The sequence below is a fragment of the Pagrus major genome, chromosome 2 (genome assembly GCF_040436345.1).
Source record: "Pagrus major chromosome 2, Pma_NU_1.0".
Taxonomy (NCBI): Eukaryota; Metazoa; Chordata; class Actinopteri; order Spariformes; family Sparidae; genus Pagrus; species Pagrus major.
In genome coordinates, this window is record NC_133216.1 from 22,293,189 (window position 1) to 22,315,994 (window position 22,806).

The 22,806-nt window shown below is 44.5% G+C and overlaps 1 protein-coding gene across 1 annotated transcript; it reads right to left on the reverse strand.

The window, feature by feature from the left end:
• Nucleotides 1-352: 352 nt before the first annotated feature.
• tiparp (TCDD-inducible poly(ADP-ribose) polymerase) lies at nucleotides 353-22,563 on the reverse strand. Its single transcript, XM_073490588.1, has 7 exons — nucleotides 22,065-22,563; nucleotides 20,040-20,978; nucleotides 10,891-11,080; nucleotides 10,271-10,458; nucleotides 5,745-6,056; nucleotides 3,717-3,974; nucleotides 353-1,765 (listed from the first exon to the last, which is right to left on the reverse strand). Exons 2-7 carry the CDS (start codon nucleotides 20,951-20,953, stop codon nucleotides 1,576-1,578), a joined length of 2,052 nt encoding a protein of 683 aa, XP_073346689.1. The 5' UTR covers nucleotides 20,954-20,978; nucleotides 22,065-22,563; the 3' UTR covers nucleotides 353-1,575.
• Between the last annotated feature and the right edge of the window lie 243 nt (nucleotides 22,564-22,806).

Consider the following 22,806-nt stretch of genomic DNA (forward strand, 5'->3'; position numbering starts at 1 on the left):
CCTGGTCCCCAAGCTCCCAGTCTGGAATAACTGTATGGCTACCTGAACTAACTAGCGAACAGCAGCTACAATTAGCAGCAGGTAGCGGTCACTTTGGTGATATGCTGCCCCCTATTTGTATGTATGAATTTGACAGGTGGCCAATTCTTACATATTGCACCTTTAATTAATCATGTCTAACCGACGTTATGCTCATTTTGCTTTGACCCAATTAAACCTCCTCCACTTCTAAAGCTTTTGGTGACGTAATGTTTACATGAATGTTCAGGAGGGAGGTTTAACACCATTACCACGACATTGCTCATACATCTGAATCGACATGATTTAAATAATACACAAGTTCACCAATGAGTCATTTTTTTTCTTTTAGATTCTTTATTTAATCAATGTTACATTAAACTAACATAAATAAAATTTTTATGAACAAAAGGCACACAGTTCAAATATAAACAAAGAGAACGTCTGTACAGTTTGTCACATGTCTACTGTCTCAGAGAGAGAGAGCGGTCCAAGAGAGATGAGTTTCAGGGGGGTTTGTTGACAAGATGCTACAGCGCTGCCGCCGCACTGCCGCAGCACATAGTCTCAGCGTGAAACTGTACACTCTTCAATCCACCCCGCGAGGGACTTAAGCGGTGGGCGCGAAGGCAAAAATGGCCAACCGGAAACAGCACTGGCTTCATGTGAAACTTCTGCATGGGGTTTTACAATATGTGGATGTCCATTTGTAAAAGCTCCCACTGAAACTCATGTCCGTTGTCTGTTTGAAGAGGCCACAAGATTCATGTCCACTAAAGTAAAAGATTCAAACACGCAGCACATAGACTTGGAAAAATAAAAACGTATGGGTCGGAGGCTGGGTAAACACTCACTATTATGATTTTTGTAAGAGATTGACAGGAGTCAGTGTCGCCATGGTTTCTCTATGGAAGCGTTTGATTGGTTGGTTGCTGCTTCCTCATAATAATAATATGGCCAGCTGGTCATTCACAGTACTGGCAGGACGCTAACTGTCTACTACAGCGTTTGTCCTGATGTGGAGTTCATATACAGCCATACGACTAAATGATAAGAGGACTAGGTTTGGTTTTTCCTGCATCTGCTCCAGATCAATAAGGTAGATAAATCCTCGTGTGTCCCATGATCACCACTACAGGCTCCTGTTCATGCTAGATAACAAAGCGTGGTATATGAGTCCAGTCAAGTCTGTTGTTATCCCAGCTGTTGTCTGCTTGTATCCACTTCTGAACGCTGGATGAAACAGTCCTTTGCTAGTCCAGTTCTTTCCAGTTTAATCCGGTCTGGACCAGTCTGTTGTTCCTTACTGCAGTCCAGTCTGGTTGGATCCAGTTGACTTGCAGACCTAAACCACTGAGTATTTGCAAACATGTCTGAAACGGTTTTAACCTGTTTAGAGCAGCAGATGGGTGAAGTTCAGTTGGTTGAAGCAACGGTCATGATCTAAATTTCCGTTCCTTTCCATCTGAAGTGGAAAACTCCACCCATCTCGCACCTCGACAGACTACATGAGCAACGTATGTGCAAATACAGACAGATCCAGGTCTGATCCAGGGCTTAGATGGCGACAGTGCTGGGTACCTCCTCATAGTGAATGATAAAGTAAGGATAGCTCTGGTCGTCGTTGAAGATGACATAGATCTGGGGGTCCACCCAGTTGTCCACACAGGAGTCAAAAAGGTCACTGGAGGGGTCACGAGGGTTGATGGGCGGAGGTCGCCGCATGGAGGGGTTTCCTACAGTTAACCTGCATAAACACAGAGGAGAGGCACAGGGTTAGGACGTTAAAAGTGAAGACACTACACTTGAATATCAGAACTAAAATGCCTGATTAACACCTCAATGTGAGCTTTGTTCTCTTTGAACAATTTTCTTTCAACCACTCTGACAAAAGACATGTTGCGGAAGTCAAACAGCCCAAAATCTCAAACTTAACCGGTGAACTTTAACCAAACGATTTTTAAAATGCTGCTAATAGATTTCCATTCAGCTCTGCAACCTAGGAGCCACACAAGAATGAATAACCATCTAAAAGAAGCCTCTACTAAATGTAATGCTAACAATCAAGCTGCTCCTTTATGGGTTTTAGGGAACTTTAAATGATATAAGCATATGCTGTAAGCGCATGGAATGAACGTGTATGTGTATGAAATGAGCCAGTGCATTGTAACCAGTTTGTACTTCCTTTTTCTCTTAGATATTCATGTCAAGCTCTAAAAACCAGTAATCCATCAATCTTTGTTCCATTTCCTCTGGGGTCATAAATAAAACATTAAAATAAGAATCTTTACAGAGAAAGGCAGTCACGTAAAGAGTCTGTGTGCCGGATATGGTTTCAGACAGGAAAGTTGACCACACTGTACAGATAACTTGCTCAGGTCTGGAAGTAACGTCTCTGACTGTGCCGCGGAACAGATTAAACACAGGTCGGGTGTTGGGGGGAGGGAGGAGAGTATGTATGGTGTCTTTCCAAACCACAACACCATCCTCTGGGTGAGCAGACTCCCTGCCGCAGCCTGTGATGAATGACGGAATCAGCCAAATCAGCTGTTTTACATGAGTGGCTCTCGATTTGACTTGGCATTTTAAGGAATGGGGGTAGTATGGTGTACAGCATGGCTCAACAATGGTTTATGGAAAAGAACCTCACGATTTCCATGACCCAAATTAATGCTGGTGTGTGCTGGAAATTTAATTTGACAGAGCGAGACAGTGATAGGGTCAGAAGCAGAGGGATGTGCTGGATGGAACATACTGGTAAAGTAAGGGGAGGGGGGGACATGATGTGCCCTCTTGGATGCCCCTATTGTAGCTAAAACCTGATTAAATGCCCGCTAATGTGCCCTTTCTGCAAACTGGTGCCCCACCACATACAGCCCCTGCCCCTGAGTCCACCACTGTTTTCATACAGGAAACCCCGATAAAAACTATATACACAAAACCTCAATTTTGCATTTACCAAACTGTGTCCTTCCTGCTAACACATCAAACTCAAGCACGATGTAATAGCTAAGATTAAGGCTGCAACTAATAATTATTTTTCATTATGAATTAATGTACTGCTTATTTTCAACATTAATCGCTTAATTGTTTCATGCATAAAATGTCCAAAAATTGTGAAAAATGTTCAAGTGACGTCTTCAAATTGCTTAATATGTCCAACAAACAGTACAAAACCAAAGACTCTTCATTTGCTATCATGAGTGACTAAGAAAAGCAGCAAATCCTTACATTTAGGAAGCTGGAAGCAGAAAATGTTTGCATTTATGCTTTAAAAAAAGACTAAGAGAATTAATTTGTTTTTAAGTAATTGGAAATCCATTAATTCACTTATCGTTTCAGCTCTAGCTGAGACATACGACTGAAACAAAGATTTAAACAGCTTATGCCACAAGTAAATGCATTAAGAGGCAATAGTACAGTACTCCTTGATATCTCTGGTTACATTAGGTTACTGCTGGCATATTTTTCTATAATACTAATACTAAGTCACTGCATTTGCCAAAACCAGACATTCCCACCTGGTTTCTCAATTTTAACCCTCTAAAAATGTATTCTAACACTCAATCCCTCATATAGTGTGTTTTTTTGCAGTGTTCAAGTTTCAAGAAGCAAGAGCTGTGAAAAATCCCATCCATCACCACAGAGATGAGAAATGTTCCCACTATCAACTTGTTAACTGCGGCACCCACACACACCTGCCAGTGAGGACTTTGGCCAGGAACATGCAGTGGACTCCTTTGGGCGAGCGCTTGGAGAAGTTGTGGGAGTAGACGGCCTTGCGGGCGAAGTAGGATCCCTGGCCGAACATGGTGGCATGTTTGCCACAGACTCGGGGGTCGAAGTTGTGCTTGCAGATGCCCTCCACCACGTCGGCCGAGGTGCCGTGGAAGAGGTGGCGCTCGCTCAGCAGCCGGTCCATCTCCGACATACGCCGGGACATGTACTCCTTCTTCCTGTTAGAGCAGAGAGAGGCAGGAGGTCAGATGGGATTTGTTGATGAAAAAATAACTGCGTCAGTGAATATTTTTTTCCTAACTTTACTTGACAACATATAATAGAATAAACAAAAACACCCCTCTGTGCTCTTCATCCTTTATAAATACTATGTCATATTGTAAATACCAAGTTCATATTGTAAATACTATGTATATACGAGTTAATTCTATTTCTTATCTCTTATTATATTGTTTATTTTTTACTTTTTATTATTGTTTAAGTGTGATACTGTCCTTTGGCTGCTGTGACTAAGCAATTTCCCCATTTGCGGGACAAATAAAGGAATTCTGATTCTGATTCTGATTTATGTGAATATGCTGATACACTTAGACAGATCATCTCTAAGGTAATAAATTAGTAAACAGCTGCTGTTTCTATTCAAAGGCTGTGATCACAGCCGCACTTGCTCTGAACCTTGGTAAGAACATCGGGCCTAATCCGTTTTCTTGAGCAACACACACACACACACACACACACACACACACACACACACTCTCAGCTCGTTTGATGGACTGAGCGGATCAATCAGGCATGCAGAGGCGAAAGCGTTTCAGAGACAGAGAGGCTGTGACCCAGCCATGACCTCCTGCGACCCTGCAGCTTGTGACCTGACAGAGACTGACATTCACTGCATGCATCCAAGCACACACACACACACACACACACACACACACACATACAATTTGCTCCAAAATTTTAAGATGAGGCTGCTCAACACACAAACACGCAAACAAGTACTTATGGTTTCCCTGTCACGACCCGAGTGTGGGAAGAGGACATCAACTGACATTCACAGGGGGCATCACTTTCAGAGTCAGCGACACACACACACAGACGCACAAACACACAATACACACAGTGTCAGTCATTGTGAAACCGTGCGGTACCAGTCAGTGTGGGAGAGTTTAACTGTCACAGCTGATAGGACCTGCCTTGCTCTAACCACAGTGGTTAGCCTGCTGTGTTCGCGAGAGGAACATCCTCATCACCAAACAGCTCTCCGTCCTCCGTGTTCTCACACCACTGCCGTCCCACACAGCTGGTACCATTCGGCCTATTTTTTTTCTTCCTCCTTTAATGTTGTTTCTCACCCACCCTGTGTTTGTGTTCTGTCTGCAACAAATGTGCAGCTGTGTCTTCTGAAATACTCTTGAGTTCAGCGACAGAAATGTAGATAAAGAGGTGAATTTTGTGCCACAACAGCAAAATATGGAAAAACTACGACAAAAGAGGATTTAAGACAAGAGAGACTGCACCACTTTGTGTCCATCATGTTAAATAAATATAGATAGGAAAGACTTATTTCTGTGCTTCTAATCTAATTAGGTCTCCAAGTGTGGTCAAATCTCTCGACTGTGGGAACAAATCACTATCAACTGTGCTAAATCCACCACTTAAACTCATAACACTCTCATGACATAGTAGCTGCTGATCATTTCAGCAGATTTACGTTCAATAGAACAACCACAAGTGCGTCAAAGTCAAATGCCGCAGCTGCACCACACAGCATGCAAAGGAAAAAATTGAAGACACTGAAACCTGTTGACAGTGAACTTTCTGACCCCGACAAAAATGATTCTGTTTCCTTAAAACAGTGTCTGATTGGTTACGATTACTGGAAATGACTTGTTAGGTTAGATTTGAGGTTAGACTGATAGATAATATCTCCAGCAGAGAGGAAGTGCTTAAAAAAGTGTCAAATAAAATATTTGCGCTCCTTGTCTCACCTCTTGTACTTCTCCCAGAGGAAGGGGTTCTGCACACGCTGGATCTTGATGATCCTGAACTTGGTCTCTGAAACTGTCTTGTGGAAAAGGCTGTACACCGTCCGGTAGCTGCGGTCTTCACGTGAGACCGGTACCTGCAGGAAGTCCTGGCTCATCGTCATGGGCAACCACGTTTCCGGAAAGAGGCTGGGTGGGTTGGTGGTCGTCGGCGAGAGGGGATGTGACGCGGAGAGATCCATGGATGAGGAGGAGGAGGATGAGGAAGAGGAGGAGGAACAGGGGAGGGGAGATGAAGAGAGGCCGCCCAAAGTCCTAAAAGAAGAGAAATGAGATATGTGGTTAGAAAATTACAATTGACTTATTTTTTTTGGTTTTAAACTTTGTACTTCTAGATAGTTGAATTGAAATACATACACACAGTCACAAAGTACATTTACTGTATATAAAAAAGTAAACACACTCGTAACCTGTGCCTTACAGCTGTATTTCTTTTGTAGTTCTTTGACCTAAATGTGGTAGTGCTTTATTTTACGGGGCTCATAGTTTCCTTCAGTTTCCTAGACAGGAAATGAGATTGAACTGTAAATTCAAAGGAAGGTTCCTGCAGGAACTATTTAATGTAGTGCTAATGAAAGGGAAAAGTCTTAAGTGACTGCTCAACAGGACAGCCGACATGCAAAAATGTGAAACGTGTCCGCTGACGAGCTCAACATATACAGTGGGGTCCAAAAGTCTAAGACCAAACTGAAAAGGATTTGAGGATTCAGAAAGTCATGGCTAGACTAAATGTTTCTATGAGGGAAGGCATGAACTGTAAGTCTGAAATGCTCTGCAAAAACTGCATCAGATGCAGAGTGACCACACTATCAGAAGATCAATACTCTGAGCTTTGAGGAATAAGGTCATGCACTTTTGGCAGAAAGTATGATAAACCACAGTGTTAGTATCTTATTTATCATTCTACTGCTCAACCCTGGTAGCACGTGAAAACAATGTAGGGATAGTACCCCAAAAGATAAATACATAATAAATGAAAACTATGAAGATATGCAGCCTAATACATAAACAACAACAACAACAACAACAACAAACAAGATCCAGGAAACAACCGTCAATCTGGCTTCAGGTGAACTACATATTAAAATGTATTCTCTGAGCATATAGCCAATTAAACAGAACAACTCAAAAACAAATAGGGGGCAGCGTATCACTAGGTAGTTAGCTCCGTTAGCTGTGCAGCTAGCGGGCTGGACTGGGCCCCAGGGGAGTGTTGGTGTTTATATAACTAGCACATTTGGGATAATGAGACCGGGAGCACACGTTTATAGCAGGAGCTTCATAATAAGGCTAATGAAAGCATGTGTTTCCAAAGTGTTTCCACTCAATGCTGCATCCTAACGTCAAACAAACCCGCTGCGATGAACCTTCCGAAATCATCGCTCTCCAACTGTCAACAATGACATCACAGCGCTGCTGAGTGGAGTGGAGGAGCTCCACAGCAGCCGCCAGCCGTCAGCAACCAAACAAAACAGCAGGGCTGCGCGACAATGAAACCCAGACACCAAACAAGACGACAGGGAGGCAGAGCGAGGGAGAGACAGGAATGAGAACAAGAGAGAGGGAGGATGAAAATGCCAATTGCTGAGCTGTCATGAAAGTGACAAAAAAAACTATTGTGTCTGGCATCTAAGTCAGTAACAGTGGTTGGGCTGTCAAGTTATCGCTCTGTAAGTGTAAATGCTGTTAGCCCTATCAGCCATAAGAGAGAGTATGTGTGTGTGTGCTGTCAAGAGACTGTGATCAGTGTGACATTTTTTTTTCTTTCTCATCTCTTTTCTCTCTCTCTTATCTTGTCTCTCCGGTCTCGATCTCTCCCTGCAATCGATGTCTCTATTCCCCGTGCGCTTTGAAGAGATCACAGACAGCCTGCTGCAGAAAACAAGTGTCAAATGAAAAGGGACAGATAACAAGAGAGTGACGGAGTTGAGGAGAGGAAGAGTCAAAAAGGAGAAAAGATTGGGATGGATAACAAGGGAAGGAGGGAGGAGACGCCTGAAAATAACATCATGGGGATAGAGAGATGAGAGAGGGAGAGGGAGAGTGCCAATCGAGCTAATGACCCCAAACTCTTAGCCTAGCACAGATTGTTCCCGATACACACACGCTGAGGACACTCATTGTCTTGCTTTCAAAATACTAAATTCAACCAAAAAAACAAGTGTTAACGCAAAAAATTTAACACTCCGCCTGCTTTTTCTCATCACAATGTGACTGTGTGATCATATTCTTGTGATTCACTGAAGCGTGCACACAACAAACGGAAGAAAAAGTCCCAGGAACAAATCCCTCAATCCAAATTCCAGCTCCCCACAGTCACATTTCACACTCCTTCATTCACCAGCTCCACTCTGCTGTGCAGCCAGTCTGGAAACCATTTAGCCCTCTCTCACTTCCTCCCTGACTCGGCTTGTCTCCTTTCTCTCCTCCGTCTCCTTCTTCCTCCGTCTAATTTTCTCTCTCTCTCGCTTTCTTTCCTCCATCCCCTGCTCTCCATTTTGTCCTCTCATGACTGTCGAGCCCCCGGTGCAGGAACAGCTCGTGCTAGCGTTCTGTCTGTGTGGGACACTGGCAGGACACCGCGGCGGCAGCCTGCTCAGCAAAGGAAGTGAAACATTCTGCAAATGGGGTGAGATGACTCCACTCGTTTCCAATCTGGTATCACTTGTTTCAGGGATATCACTGAGGCGAGTGCAGCAGGGCCAATCGCTTCACTGCTTTAAATAAAATAGCAGCTGAAAGATGAAAAGTCCTTAAATTATGTTCTATCTTCCAGAAAAGACATATCTCATCTTGTTCATAGATTTTCTCACTAGTTATGAGAAAAAGAAGATGTAAGACCAATTTCTATCACTTCAGTGGATATTTCTTGAGTTGTGGGACCTGCCGGATGGATTTTTCCTTTGTCCTCTGTCTCATCTGTCCTCATTTGCCTCATTATCTCATTTTCCGTCTGTCTGGCTCAAGCCCACTTCGCCCTGCACATGACGGCTCCTGTGTCCCGGTGACTCTGTCTGATTTGCCAAAAAATCTGAAGTATTAATGTGGGCTTCAAGTTCAGCTGAGGCTGCCAGTGTGGAACGGATTAAAGGTGACTGTGGCGTTCAGAGGCTTTTGAGTATTCAGCCCTGACTGCGACATTAGCATTGTGTACGGACCTCTGTGTGCCTGCCAGTCTCCAAACAGATACTCGCAGAACACAGAGAGCCACGGGAGACAGTGTATCACATACTGAAGAGCCAACTTTGTGCATGTGTGTGTTCCTGTGGATGTGTTTCCAGGCACTTAAAGTCGAGGACTTTGTTCTAATAGTCAATGAAGCTTCATATCCGAAATACAAAATGTTCTCTAACAAGGTTGAGATCTGAGAGCCGAACAATCTGCGAGGCTCTGCCAGAGAGTACAACGGGAACCAGAGGAGGGAGTAAAAGACAAAGAGAGACTATCAATCAAGTGAATGACTTTTACCTCTCGACTGAGGACTGACTGTCCTGACACTTTGCCTTACTGGTAATTGGCTACAATTATTGCTGATCAGAATGTTCTGTTATTCTTCGTAGACAGTCCCTTTCAAACATGCAACACAACCCTGAACTTATCGAGACATTTCCCAGCAGGAGCTGGGGACAAAAATGTCCAAATCAGTCCAGTCTGTGTAATGTCTGATTAAGCCCATGTGTGAATAGACCAGGTAGAGCTGAGCAATATGGCCTTCAAATAATATTGTGACACTTTCAGACTATATCTTGATACACAATGCATATCTCGATATTTTGACATCTACTCAAAAGCACTTCATAAATGCTTGGATTGGGCAACAACATCAAATAACGCAATATTTCTGATCAAATAATTTAACATTGATATAGCAACAATACTGTAGGGACGATGACTATTTTGTGATAATATATCACTTTACTGTAATGCAGCCTTTAAAACCAGGAAAACACAACACATATGCCATATCACGACATGACGATATCCTTAATCCAAGCCGATGTATAGTCTCATATCGTAATAATGATATCACATCGACATATTGCTCAGCTGGTGAGTGGGCTGTTTATATAAAGGACTTGCTGAGGATAATATACTGCTCAGAAACAATAGTTTTGGCAACCAGATGGCCTCCACATCAACAACACCAAGACAATTAGCTTATTGGTCAGCTCGTCCTTTATTTGATGGGATTATTGGCAGAAACAAGAGACTACGGCCCATCGTCAGCACATTAACAAGCTCACAATAACAATGGTAGCATGATGATGTTTAGTAAATAAAATGTTTACGATGGTCATCATCTTAGCGTGTTGGAATGCAATTTTTTTACTAATTAGCAGGCATTCATTCATAAACCAAAGAACTGGACAAATCAAAACTTTGTACAATAACATCCAGGTTGGGGGTCTATATGTCAGTTCACCTCAAGAGCAGAGGGGAACAAAGATGTCTTGAATGTCTTTACTTACTGTAGGTGGGGTGTTAGCATCACAGAGGACATGAACATGGGCCGCTTCTTGATCTGACGCCTGAACCCGAAGACCGCGTTCTGCTGGAAGCCCTCCCTGATGTTGAGGATATACTGGTTCTGGAGCGTAATGAATCGCACCTCCTTAAGACCCCTTGAACTTGCCTCCTCTATGAGCTTCACCACCGGCTGTGGAGGAACAGAAAGGTAGAAAAGGAAGGGGTGGACAAAGACATGAAGAAGAGTTTAGACTCAACATCCGACTGTTCCGCATTTCCATTCATCAGAGGAAGGAGGAAGGGAGAGCTTGGAGAGGGGAAATGTCTGTGAGGTGTGGTGCAATCTATTGATAACAAAAAGCTAAGCTGGTAATGAGTTTCATCATGAGACACAAGCTCACACGGACAGAAACAAGTCAATCTTTACTGATTTGGTGAAATAAATTGCAATCGTGTTTAGAGGTGTTTAGGTGTGTACAAGCGTGTGTGTGCGTGTCTAAATCGATCCCATCACAGTGGCGAGACAATCGATTGGTGTGGGCAGAGTTAATGTGTCTGGCCTCGTGTTCATAGAGCGTGCACGCAAACAAACACACACACATACGTGCACCGAGTGGCTCACCTCGGAGTATTCCCTCCAGCCAAAGTTGTCTCTGCAGTAGTACTTCCACACTGTGTGACAGCTGGGGTTGGGGTGTGGGTTCGTTGTGGGGATGGGTAGAGGGCTGGCGGGGGTGGTCAGTCGTCGGACGCCGTCGAACTCCAGGTCACACACTCGCATTGCCCCGAAGTCTAGGGAAAACACTCGACCCCTGGAACACAGATTGGAAATCATTGTGAATATAATAACTAACCACTGCAGTCAGCGTGAAATAACATATTACACAGTCAGACGGTCGGATAGCATGCGGCTGTGGCACGATGACCTTGTTGTTAAATGGTTACAGCCGCATGTCTGGTCATGTGGCTGCTGATTAAACCTTAATTTAACCCGAGTGCCCTGGAGCAAGACGACCAAACCTCTAATTGCTCACTCAGTAAGAGTCACACAGGATGACAGTAACTGATGACTGATGACTTTCATGCCACATATTAACATGCAGAGAATACAGGCAAAGAAGACATGCATGATCAAAACCGTATATCTACACTAGGGCTGCGATTTACTTGCGAAGTATTTTCATTGTTGATTGATCTGTTATTATTTTTTTAAATAACTGATTGGTGGTTTGGTCATTAAATGTCAGAAAAGGGTGTAATGATTACAGTAACTGTGATGATTCACGTTGCAATATGTAATAAGTTTAGCCAAAAACATTCAAACATTAACTAAAATGACCAACAATCTGAATGAGAGTTCTGATGTTATAACATCAACAAAGTTAGCATGCTAACCGGTTGGCCACATCCCATTCTAGTCTAAAGCTCCCGTGCAAGTGATGTAAACACCAACACTCCCAACTCCCAGTCCAGACTGCTAACTACACGGCTAACTGAGCTTACTTGCTAATGGCAGCTACAGTTAGCAGCTGCTGGTTGTAGCTTCACATTTAGCGTCGGACAAAAGAGTGGCATCAATCTTCTCATGTAACTCTTGGCAAGAAAGTGAATAAGCAAATTTCCCAAAATGTCAAACTCTGCTTTTAATTTTTGTGGTGTTGACATTTATGCTACAGATCATTGATGCTGTAACATGTTTAAGCGTTAACATCTGCTAAATGTTAGCATCTGGTAAGCAAATAAATGGTGGAAACATAATGTAATCATGTACATACAACCTCCCTTAACCCCTCTCTGTCTCGACAAGCGGGGTCAAAATCCCATTGTCTATGTGTGTGTCTGAGTGTGTGTGTGTGTGCATCAGTCTCTCTACATTAGTCATCCATAGGGCCTCTGGCAAATCCTTTCTGGGTCAGACATACCACTCACATAAATGTGGGCATCATACATTGGCACGCTATGCCATGGACTGCAGACAGACAGAGAGGGCGAAAACACACACACACACTCACACACACACACATACATTCACACCAAATACACACAGAGAGACATGCAAACTTTGCAAGACAGCCACATGGCCAAATCACACAAAAACATGCACCCAGCCTGACGGTGTTAATGGGTTCATTGATTTTTGCAGGGAAACTAATTGGATGTAATGTCAAAGGTTAGACGCGGGTGAGTGTGTGTCTGTCTGGAAACGTGTGTGTAAAGCAGGTTGTGTTCTGCCTCAGGTTTGTTCTAAATAAAGCACATTAAATTAAAGCCTTTAGATGTTTCCCATCTAAAACACAGACAAGCTGAGAGGAAGTGCAATGAATTATTAGTTCAGCGGCCGCGAGAAGCGAAAACCTCATATCAAGTATTCAGTTTCATCTACTGTAATTACAATTACCGGTCACTGGGGTTACAGGCACACGTGCACACAGCAGTTTCGGTCAGGAAGGTGCTGATAATAGCTGCTGAGTCATTTTTTAAGAAACATATACACACATGGATACAGATACTAATTATATACAGTATATTTAAAGACAGTGTTTCTGCTAAGTCATGGGGTGACTGCATTTGTGTAAGAGGAAGTGAAATAGGAATTCATTCAGTGAACACGTGCAGAAACAAAACAGCAACTAAGGAATGAGTCAGTCATTATCAGATCACCAGGTTATCAGTGAAACGCGGCAGATATATAACGCAAATGTAGGTTTCCGGAACCGTGATTAGGCCTTCATTCTTATTTCAGTAACGGATCACGACCTATGAAATTTTTTCTAAACTGCATTCAGGCATTCGGGTAAATATAAAAGTGTGTTTCCATTTCATACAAAAGAAACAGAGAATGAAATTTGAATACAAAGGCAGAGAAACAGAAGAGAAAGGATGATGGCAGCGGAAACAAATTAACTGTGAAAACAGTAGATCCTTTATTTCACCTCTGGTCAGCCCTGTTCTTTCCTGCTCTCTTTGTTTTCTTAATTTGTCCTCACTTTGTTCTCTCGTCTCTGTGCTCTGTTCTCTGTTTCACTGTTTCTTTATGTCTCTCCACAGATCTCTATTCTCTGTACTTTGTCTGAAACAGGAGGCTGGTTGCACCTGCATGGCCTGCTCTCTCTTTCACTGTCTCCGTGTCAAAGCACAGAACACTTTCTGCCTGCAACAGTATGTTATGATCACAAGGGCTTCTGCGTGTGTGAACTTGAGAGCGTCGTACGATGCACACACACACATATTCTGGTTTTATTATAAGGAAGTTAAGTTTAACTGTGTCACATTTACGGGCAGCCTCTGAGCCTCTCTCTCTGACACACTCAGATGAGACGGGTCTCCAGAGAGGTCAGTCCTTTTTTCCCTACCCTCGCTCCCAGACTAGTTTGTGCCGTTCTAAAAATAAAATTCCGCCGGTTAAATTAAGTGCACTGAGATTCTGTGCTTTCACAGCGAGGCCAATCAAAAGTTGGAAAAAGACACGAGGCACACCCACCCTGGCACGGTCAACACTTTTCAAGACCGTGCTTGAAATGTTGGACTGCTCCGAGCTTTGTGCGAAGGTTCACACATGCAACGGAAAATGCAAATCTAAAAGAGAAGGTTCGAAGCTGTGTATTTTAGTCTTCCAGGAAAAAAAGACTGCAAAGCGCTGACTAGGGAGGGGTGTTTGTATGCTAAAGGTGAAAGAAGAAGGCCCTTGAGCGAAGCACGTGGCGCTGAAAATGCACCAAAACCTGCTCTGTTCTTGTAGCGCGCAGCTCCCAGGTGTGAGTGTGTGGATGAGAGCAGAAAAAAAATAGAGACACCATGTTCAGCCAAACATTCCCCTGGATAAATAAAGGTTAAGAAAACTCCCTGCACTGTCAAAATGGCTGTTAATCCCTTACACTGCCTTCAGCACACACACACAAACACACACACAACTTTGAACTTTCTCACGGCTGCACACACAAGGACCCACATACCAGCATCAGTCATGCTATTGTGAACGTCACAGGCTAGAAAAAAGAAAAAAAAAAACATGTACGCACGCCACGCACACATTCATTCAACAGATTAACACACACACACACACACATACGTGCACGCAATCTTCACCCAGTCACGCCTTGATAAGTAAGTCAGTCAACCAAGTCTGCTGACGAAGGCTTCTCCCTCTCTCTCACACACACACACACACACCACCTTGATGTCATAGGTAAGTGTTATTTCCTCATGTTCACTAGCTATTCACTTTCTAGTTATCTGTTTAAATGTGCTTCATTTGATTTCTGTTTTTTTGGCTCTTAGCGAATAACATGAAGCCAACCACACACACAAGCACACACACACGGAGCGAGAACAGGAAGAAATGTACTCTGTCGTCTCCTGCACGTCCTGGATTGTTCCTTGTTAAGAGTGTGTCTCTGTCCTCCTCTGTAGCAGGTCATTAAGCTCATAGTTCAGGGTGTCCTCGCTCTCAGTCCTTTGAACCTCTCTTTGAAATTCTAAAACTCTACCCCGGGCAGAAAGCGTGAAATAAACAGGGCGAGGGAAAGATATAAATGAGTTTGACATTAAAAATAACACAAATGATCTGATCGGAAAAAAGAGGAGAAAAACAAGCACACACATTTCCACATCTCTCACACCTATTTAGGGACAATTGAGGAATGAAAAAGAGATACAAAGAGAGAGAAGGGGAGAGAAAGAGGAGTGACAAAAGGAAAGGTAGAGGTAAAGGCAGACTCTGAGTAATAAAGGTAGAGCGACCCTGACCTCGCCCCACTGATTCATGGCATGGGCTGTCTGACACACAGACACTCACACACACACACACACACACAAGAGTGAACACACGCGGTCTGATTATCTTGACACCACCTCTTCTTTCACACACGCACAATCAGCACATGCAAAGAAGGCCTCAAGGACACAACCATCCTTGATTTTCTTTGATTGGTGACACAATAAGGGGGTGTTGGCATCCCCCACGCCGCACACACCAATGACTCTGCTCACACACGCACCTTGGTGTCAGGTCGCTCTGCCCTCGGTGTCCGGTGACTTTTTATGTCAGTTAATGACGAGCAAGGCTTTTATCACCTGGCCGACAAAAGAGTCTCTCTCTCTCACACGCACAAATGAAAAATGGGTGCTTTGTCATGGTTACGCAGATGTTTTTCTTACGCAGATATTACTGGAAGTAGGCCCAACTATAGGAGATTTGGTTTTCCTGTAAATAACAGACAGATCACGTAATAGTCTTTAAATCAGCTGAGGAGCATTAGATGTTTTCTTATATTTTCTCCCCCTCACACACACACACACAACAGCACAGCATAAATAAATCTGTTAGCAAAGCAAGTGTACAGCCGAAGATTATCACGGTATAACTTTTAGAAGCGATGACTGCGACATTCCTTCTTACTGCTGAGTTCATGACTAAGGCGGATTAGCCAGACTTCCATTCCTACTTATCATATGGATGGGATTAACCTGCGCTATGGATCATACACACATGGGAACAGCTCGGCACAGAACACACACTCACATATGTATTACAAAAGGCCATGCAGGACAAAGTCAGATGCAGGCACACACACACACACACACACACACACACACAGAAAAAAATCCCATCCACTCCCTCTCTTCCGCACACACACAGGGCAGGAGGCAAAACAGGCCTGTGTTGCCATACCGACAGAAGAGCTTGTTAAGTCATCTGCTGCTCTTTAGATCGCTAACGATGTTATCATTTGGCTATGGTTACCACAGTGATGCCTGCGCCCGGTTGGTGTGTACTTGCGCGCATGAAAAGACAGGCTGGGTTCTCTAAAGAAAAGTATCAAAAGAGCTCACACACACACACCCAGTGCAACACAAAGCTTCGGGTAAATGACTGAACCGAGCGCTGAATAGCCAGAACAGTGTGAACAGTGCTCAGTTTACTGACTTTCACGTCTGTCATCTCATCACCCGATAGGCTGCTCGGCTCTTAGAGCACCAAAACCAACAGTGAGTTTACCCAGCGTCAACATATCAACGAAACACACAAATTAATAACATTCACGTCCACTAGAGGCAGGTCACCACCTTATTGCAGTTGTAGCCTGTGGTGCTGGATTAGACTGGGGCAACAATAGAATAAAGTGTGTTTACTTCCTGTAGATGAACGGCTACAAAACCCCTACAACCCTGCCTGTGTGTCTCAGGAATGGAAATGTTATACGTCATGTTAAATGTTTTACATTGTGTATTCACGCCACCGTTCTCAAACGGTCGAACCTGTTTTTAGGGTCAGGGTTACAAAAACTTCTTATACGCATTCTTGGGTTGAGCGTTACGCCTCGAGCGCTTCACAAAAAATGTCACTCCAGAAGAGGCAACAGGGAGGATTATGATAAAGCACAGCCACGATGAGAATTGTATTTCGGAGCTACGTCCTTACTGGTGACATATAAAACTGGGTGACGGTGCCTGGGATGATATAATTAAGTGATTATCTAGCTTGTGAGAAAAGTTGGCCGTGTGTCAAGAGGCTTCAAAAGCTAATTATCAGATCAAATGTGTGAGTCAGACTCAACTTGTAGAAAATCAAAAGAAAGATCTTGATTATCTTGTGTGCTAATCAAGCCAAGAATAAATACAGATATCTGTGCTGTGTAAAATGTTTCGTGTACGTTACAAACTAAATTACTTTTGCTCAATACTGTCACGGCCGCAACGAACGATTTCATTGTCGATTAACCTGTTTCTTGATTAACTGATTGGTTGTTTTTTTTTCTATAAAATGTGTCCCAAGCCCAAGATTACATTTGAGGGTGCAATTTGTAAGAACTAGCATCCTGTTGAATTCAAATCAAATCAAAGAGGGAGCAGTATATCGCAGGAATAACCAACTGCTGCTTACTATATCTACCATTAGCTAGTTAGCTCAGTTAGCGGTGCATCTAGCAGTCCAGTCTGGAAGCTTGGAGCACCAGGGGAGTGTTGGTGTTTCCACCGCTACCACAGGAGCTTTGGCCAGAAAAAGGTTGCCGATTAATTTAAGAGTTAACAACTAATCGAATGATTGTTGCAGCTCTATTCAATATAAAGGAATATAATAATTTGAATCATAATAATGACAACAAATGCATCTCAAACATACTGGTGCAATTATTGCGGTGTTTCTAGTTTCTACTGGAGTTTCAGGCAAGCGTGCCAGATGGTCCTGTCTGACTGTGTGAGAGCGTAACACACTCAAAAGGTGTCTGAAGAATTTGGGTTGACACCACCAGGTGCATATCCTGTTTGTGGAGCAATATGCACTTTGCATAGAGTTTCAGTTGAAAACATGAGTCAACAAGTCAAACATGAGGACACATACAGACCTCTGAGCACACACGCGAAACTGTGTGTGCGTGACACACATACATATAAACAAAGAGAAAACAAGCGTGGTCGCTCACCGGACTCGGTTAATCATGAACGAGCAGTTGATGTGATGGACGTGGTAGATAGTTCAGGATGATAACGCTGTGTCATTGACGTGACTATGAGAGCGTTCATATCTGCTGATTACATTAACACATCACGAAACATAAAATAGTTAACGTGTTGCATTTTACAACTTTAACTGCTTTAAAGACAATAAAATTAAATAGTGAAACAACAACTCTAACCTCTCTAATGTTATGACAGCTGAAACAGTGAGTTGATTAAAGGTGATATATGTAAGAATTAGCCACCTCTACAATTCATACTCCAAAAAATAGGGGGCAGCACATTACCAGAGAAACCGCTAACTGCTGCTAACTGAAGCTGCTGTTAGCTAGTTAGCTCAGTTAGTCATACAGTAAGCGGTCCAGACTGGGTGCTCGGAGAGGTTTAATGAGAAAAATGTCTTTGACATATCATCAAATCTGCAATGTCTTCACATTCTGTCGATATGTGATGCTAAACATTGCCTCGTTCCAGCTTCTCGGTTGTGAGGATTTCCTTGCTTATCGTTAACTTGTGTGATGCGCACTAAATATCTTTGGGTTTTGGGCTGTTGGCCAGACAAAACAAGACTTCTGAAGAAGCCATGGTAGGCTTTAAGAAATAGTAAAAAATAATCATCAGTCGTGACAAAACAAAAATACATAAAAAGCAGTCTGCTGGCAATATTTTGCAAAATCTTCACTAATATGGTGACATGGGATTAGGGCTGCAACCAATGATTATTTTCATTTTCATGAATAATCATTTTGTCTAAAAAAAAGTATCAAAAAATATGTAAAATGCTCATCACAATTTCCCAGAGCCATCTTCAAATTGCTTCTTTTGTTCAATCACCGGTCCAAAATCCAAACACTCTTCATTTACTGTCATAAATGACAATAAAAAAGCAGCAAATCATCAAGCTCTACGTGGGACTCTGCAATTATCATGTAATAAGATATGAGGTCCAGGCTGAAGGAAGGTGGGACTTGCACTTGTGGGCTATCGTGGAGGGGACATCTCCAGTCATGTATATCGTTCAACCTGTGTTTCCAATAAAGTCAATGTAGTGAGCACAGACGTGCCCACTGTGTGTGAATGTGCCTGCATACAGTACGGTTTCACAGGAAGCGCTGCGTGCTCCTTTATGTCACCCCACTGGGGTTTGCCAAGTGCTTGCATGTGTGTGTATCTATGTGGGTGTGTGAGAGAGTGAAAGAGAGGTTTATCTGCTGTCTGCTAAAAGGCGTGCGTGTGAGCACTGCAAGCCACTGAGCTCCTCTGTGCAGCCCATTCGTGTGAGCGCCTGCGTGCCAAGCAGTGCGAGTGTGCGTGTGTGTACACAGTGGTGTGCATGTTTATGACCGAGGGAGGGAGAGAAGCTGCCAAGTGCGTCTGTGTCAGTGACCGCACAAGGCAACTGAGGGTCACTGAAGTTCACAGCTTTGTGCCGTGAGTGCCGTAAAGTCTGGTTTGAACGGCGCTCCGGCCAATCACGGGGTGAGTTTGGGAGCAGGGAAATACAGGAAATAGATAACCAATAACAGGGCTGGGTGATGGAGTGCCATGTCTACACAAGGGCACGATGATACAGATTAACTAGAAGACACGTGAGGGCCAAAACACACAATCCAATACATAATACACACTTTCACACGTGCATTAATAAGCCACATTTACTGCATTGAGAAGTGTGAAAGTAACACTCAAACAGGCACATTCACTTGGCTGCAGTCCATCGGCCACACATGCACAGGACAGCTGTAGAGTCACCGTGGTGAAACCAAAGAGGAAGCTCGGGCCAAGGTCTACTGTTTCCAACACGCCAAACCAGAAGTGCTTATCATTCACGAGCAGCCTATCAGCTTACTGCACCATTGTTGCCATGTCAAATATTTGTTAACTCATAGGTACTTGTGACATGACAACAATGCACCTATCAGTTTACCACACAGTGGCCTTTTCAGCAGGACTTACAATGTACTGTACTTTGCAACTTTTTCAATTCACTGAGAGGATTTCTGTCAGAATTTTCTAATTGTTCTTGAGGGATTATTATAAATATCATTTGAGTGTTGTTATCCATAATAAACAGTCATGATAGAAACCGAAGCTCCCCTGCAAATGCGCATATCACACTTTCAGTTCCTATTCTGAAATGATTGAACCGAAAAGAGTTCACAGATCCAGAACAGAAATACAGAAACACTCTGTAACTGCTTCCCCCACCAGTAGCTACCTGTTTCTAACCAGAGGACGTACACACAGTATACACACACACACAGTACAGGATAACACAGCCTGCAGGTTGCACCACTGCAGAGGGACACTTACTGAAACTTGAGCCTGACTTGCTCATTGTCCGGGTTGCAGTACAGTCTCTCCAGCTGTTCCTGGGAGTCGTCTGCTATGCTCTGCCACGTCTGACTACTGCTCCTGCGGATCTGCCAGTGGTAGGGCAGGACGGTGTGGTGGTGGGCACAGTCGTTGCCATAAACACACTGTCCTTGGAGGAAATCCACACAAATGTCCACCGAGTCCGACTGATGTGTGTGATACTGGAGCTGGGTGAGCAGCTCAAAAACCAGGTCAAGGGAGGCCTCTTCACTTTTATCCTGAAATAGCACTCCTTTGTCGGGCTGCAGGATGAGGGGATGGGGGTCCTGCAGGCTGGAGCAGTCTTTGACTGGAAGGTTTTTAGCCCCAGAGGTTAAGAGGTCATTGCTTTTGATGCCCCCCTCCTGGAGAGGAGCCTGGGGTGCAACTACGGGAGGTATATCCCTGCTGGGGGGCGTTATTGTCACTGGGCTTCCAGCTGCCCTGAGGCCAGGTTTCGGCTGAAAGCAGCGGCTGTCGGGGGTAGGATCAGTGATCTTCGGTCGCTCTCCTCGTCGCTCAGTCTCCTCCAGCTCCGCAGTAGTATCGGCTATTTCCACATCACCGTCCCGGGTCATCAACCCAGGTACTCCAGCTCCAGCTGTGGCATCGTCAGCAGCTCCTGGGTCTTTGAGACACACCTGGCCCAGACAGTTCTGTTTCACCACGGCCGCCGCGCACAAGGTGCCCGGAGTCCGGCCCGGCTGGTTCCGGGGAACAAACACCCCATCCCCGGACACCAGCGTGTCCGTGCTCAGTAAAGTGGTCAGTATAGGATCCTCCAGGGCGCGGTGAAGGCATTTGGCGTCCAATTTCCTCTGCGTCTTCTTGAAATAAGGTTTCACCAGAGGTATTTTGTCCGGGAGCCCCATGATCGGTTCCTACAGCCCGTCAGTCCTGAGGGAAAGAGAAAGAAAAGACACGGGTAGTCATCAAACTTAACACCTATAATCCCCCCAATCTTAGTTTCCAAGGTGAAGTCATCCCGGCGCATAAAGACATGATTAATAGGCTGCTTGGACGCGCAATTATGCCATAAAAATAACCGTGAAAACTCATCTTTCCTTTCCTGGAAAGGAAAAGCCCTCCCCGCTCCGTGTGCTGAAACGAAACCTGTCTAACCTCTCCGACAACAACTACAGGCTGATCCCGTAATGACCCTGCAGATATAACAGGAATAACGCAGCAACAAGCCACCATAATGATCTGCTGACACAGGCACATTATCAGATGAGTCTTTATAGGAGTGTACAGCCTGTTAGAGTGACTCTGGTTTCAGAGAGGAGAGACGGGTTCACGGCGCGCCTCGCAGCCAGGAACTGAAGCGGAAAAATATTACCTAATCCTGAGTACACAGTCAGCAGCCTCAGATTAATCATATGAAGGGAAAGAAAGGGGGAAAAAAAACAGGGGACACACAGATAATCAGTGTATTTGTGCTTTTATTCTGCGGTCTTTTGGTCTCTTTGCTCACGTCATGCCTGCAATTACAGCTGCGTCTCCGAGCAGGAGCGATAAAATCAGCACTGTAACAAAACCTCTCTCTCCCGGGACCATATATTTTGATCACGGGAGTCCGATACGCGGCCCCTGCCGTCTACGTGCCGCTTACACATCGCTGCCCGAGCAAGTTTGCACGTAGGCTACAGTCTCTACACACACACACACACACACACACACACACACACACACACACACGCACACACACACACAAGGCACTGCGGCGGAGCAGCGACAAAAGATAAATTGGGCACCCCGGTTGCTCTTATATGTCCCCGCGGCTCTACAAGCAGCTCTCCCCCGCTTCACAAACACTCCTCCGACCCAGACCCGGAGCTGTGCGGGACTTCTTTAAAAGCCTGAACACCGAAGCACTGCAGTAGTCGGCCGGGGTGATTTTTTTGTGATAGCGCAGCTCTCCCGGAGCGCATTTCAAGCACAGACGGACACCCTCTGACTGCGTTTCTCCGACAAAAACCCTACCTGCGCGATAAAGTCCGCCCCTCTCCCCCCGGTCTCGACACTCTTCGGTGGGTGAAATCCAGTGCGTACATCGGCGGAGCTCCGTCTCCAGTCCGGGGATAATAGTATCCGTGTCTGGACTAGACTGTAGTCCGGCTGGGTATCTCGCGTCCCTCTGCTGCCCCCGCCGCTCTCATGCTCCGTCTCTATTTCATGCTGTCCGCCTCTCTCTTTGTATCCTTCTGCCGGATAGAGAAGCGCAAGAGAAAGCAGCAGACACCGACAAAGAGTGGGGTAGCACAGCTGTGGCGAGAGGACGCTCTGGCTGCCTCCCGGCTCCGCACAGCCAGGCCCCGCCCCGTAACCTGGTAAGGGGCGGGGCTTCGCTCCAGAGACAGAGGGGGAGGGAGGGAGAGGAGAGAGGGAGGGAGACAGGGAGGGGGGGAGAGTGAAAGAGAGAGAGAGTAGTCTGGTGGTGTACTGAAGAAGCTTCATGGGGGTGTGGGGACCCTCAGGGACCCTGGAAGTAATAAAAAAGCAACAAAAAATGTCATTACTTCATATATCCATGACAGACAATTTACTTCAGTAAACGTAGTAACACCTCAACATGCAAAAAATCCACTACAGGTAAAAAAAAAAAAAAAAGTTCAGTATTTGATCTTCATATAGAGAAAGGACAAGGTGTTAGTATCTGTCTAACTATGATGTTATTGGCCAACTTTTCTCACCTGCTCAAACAGTATGACAATGAATTCAATTT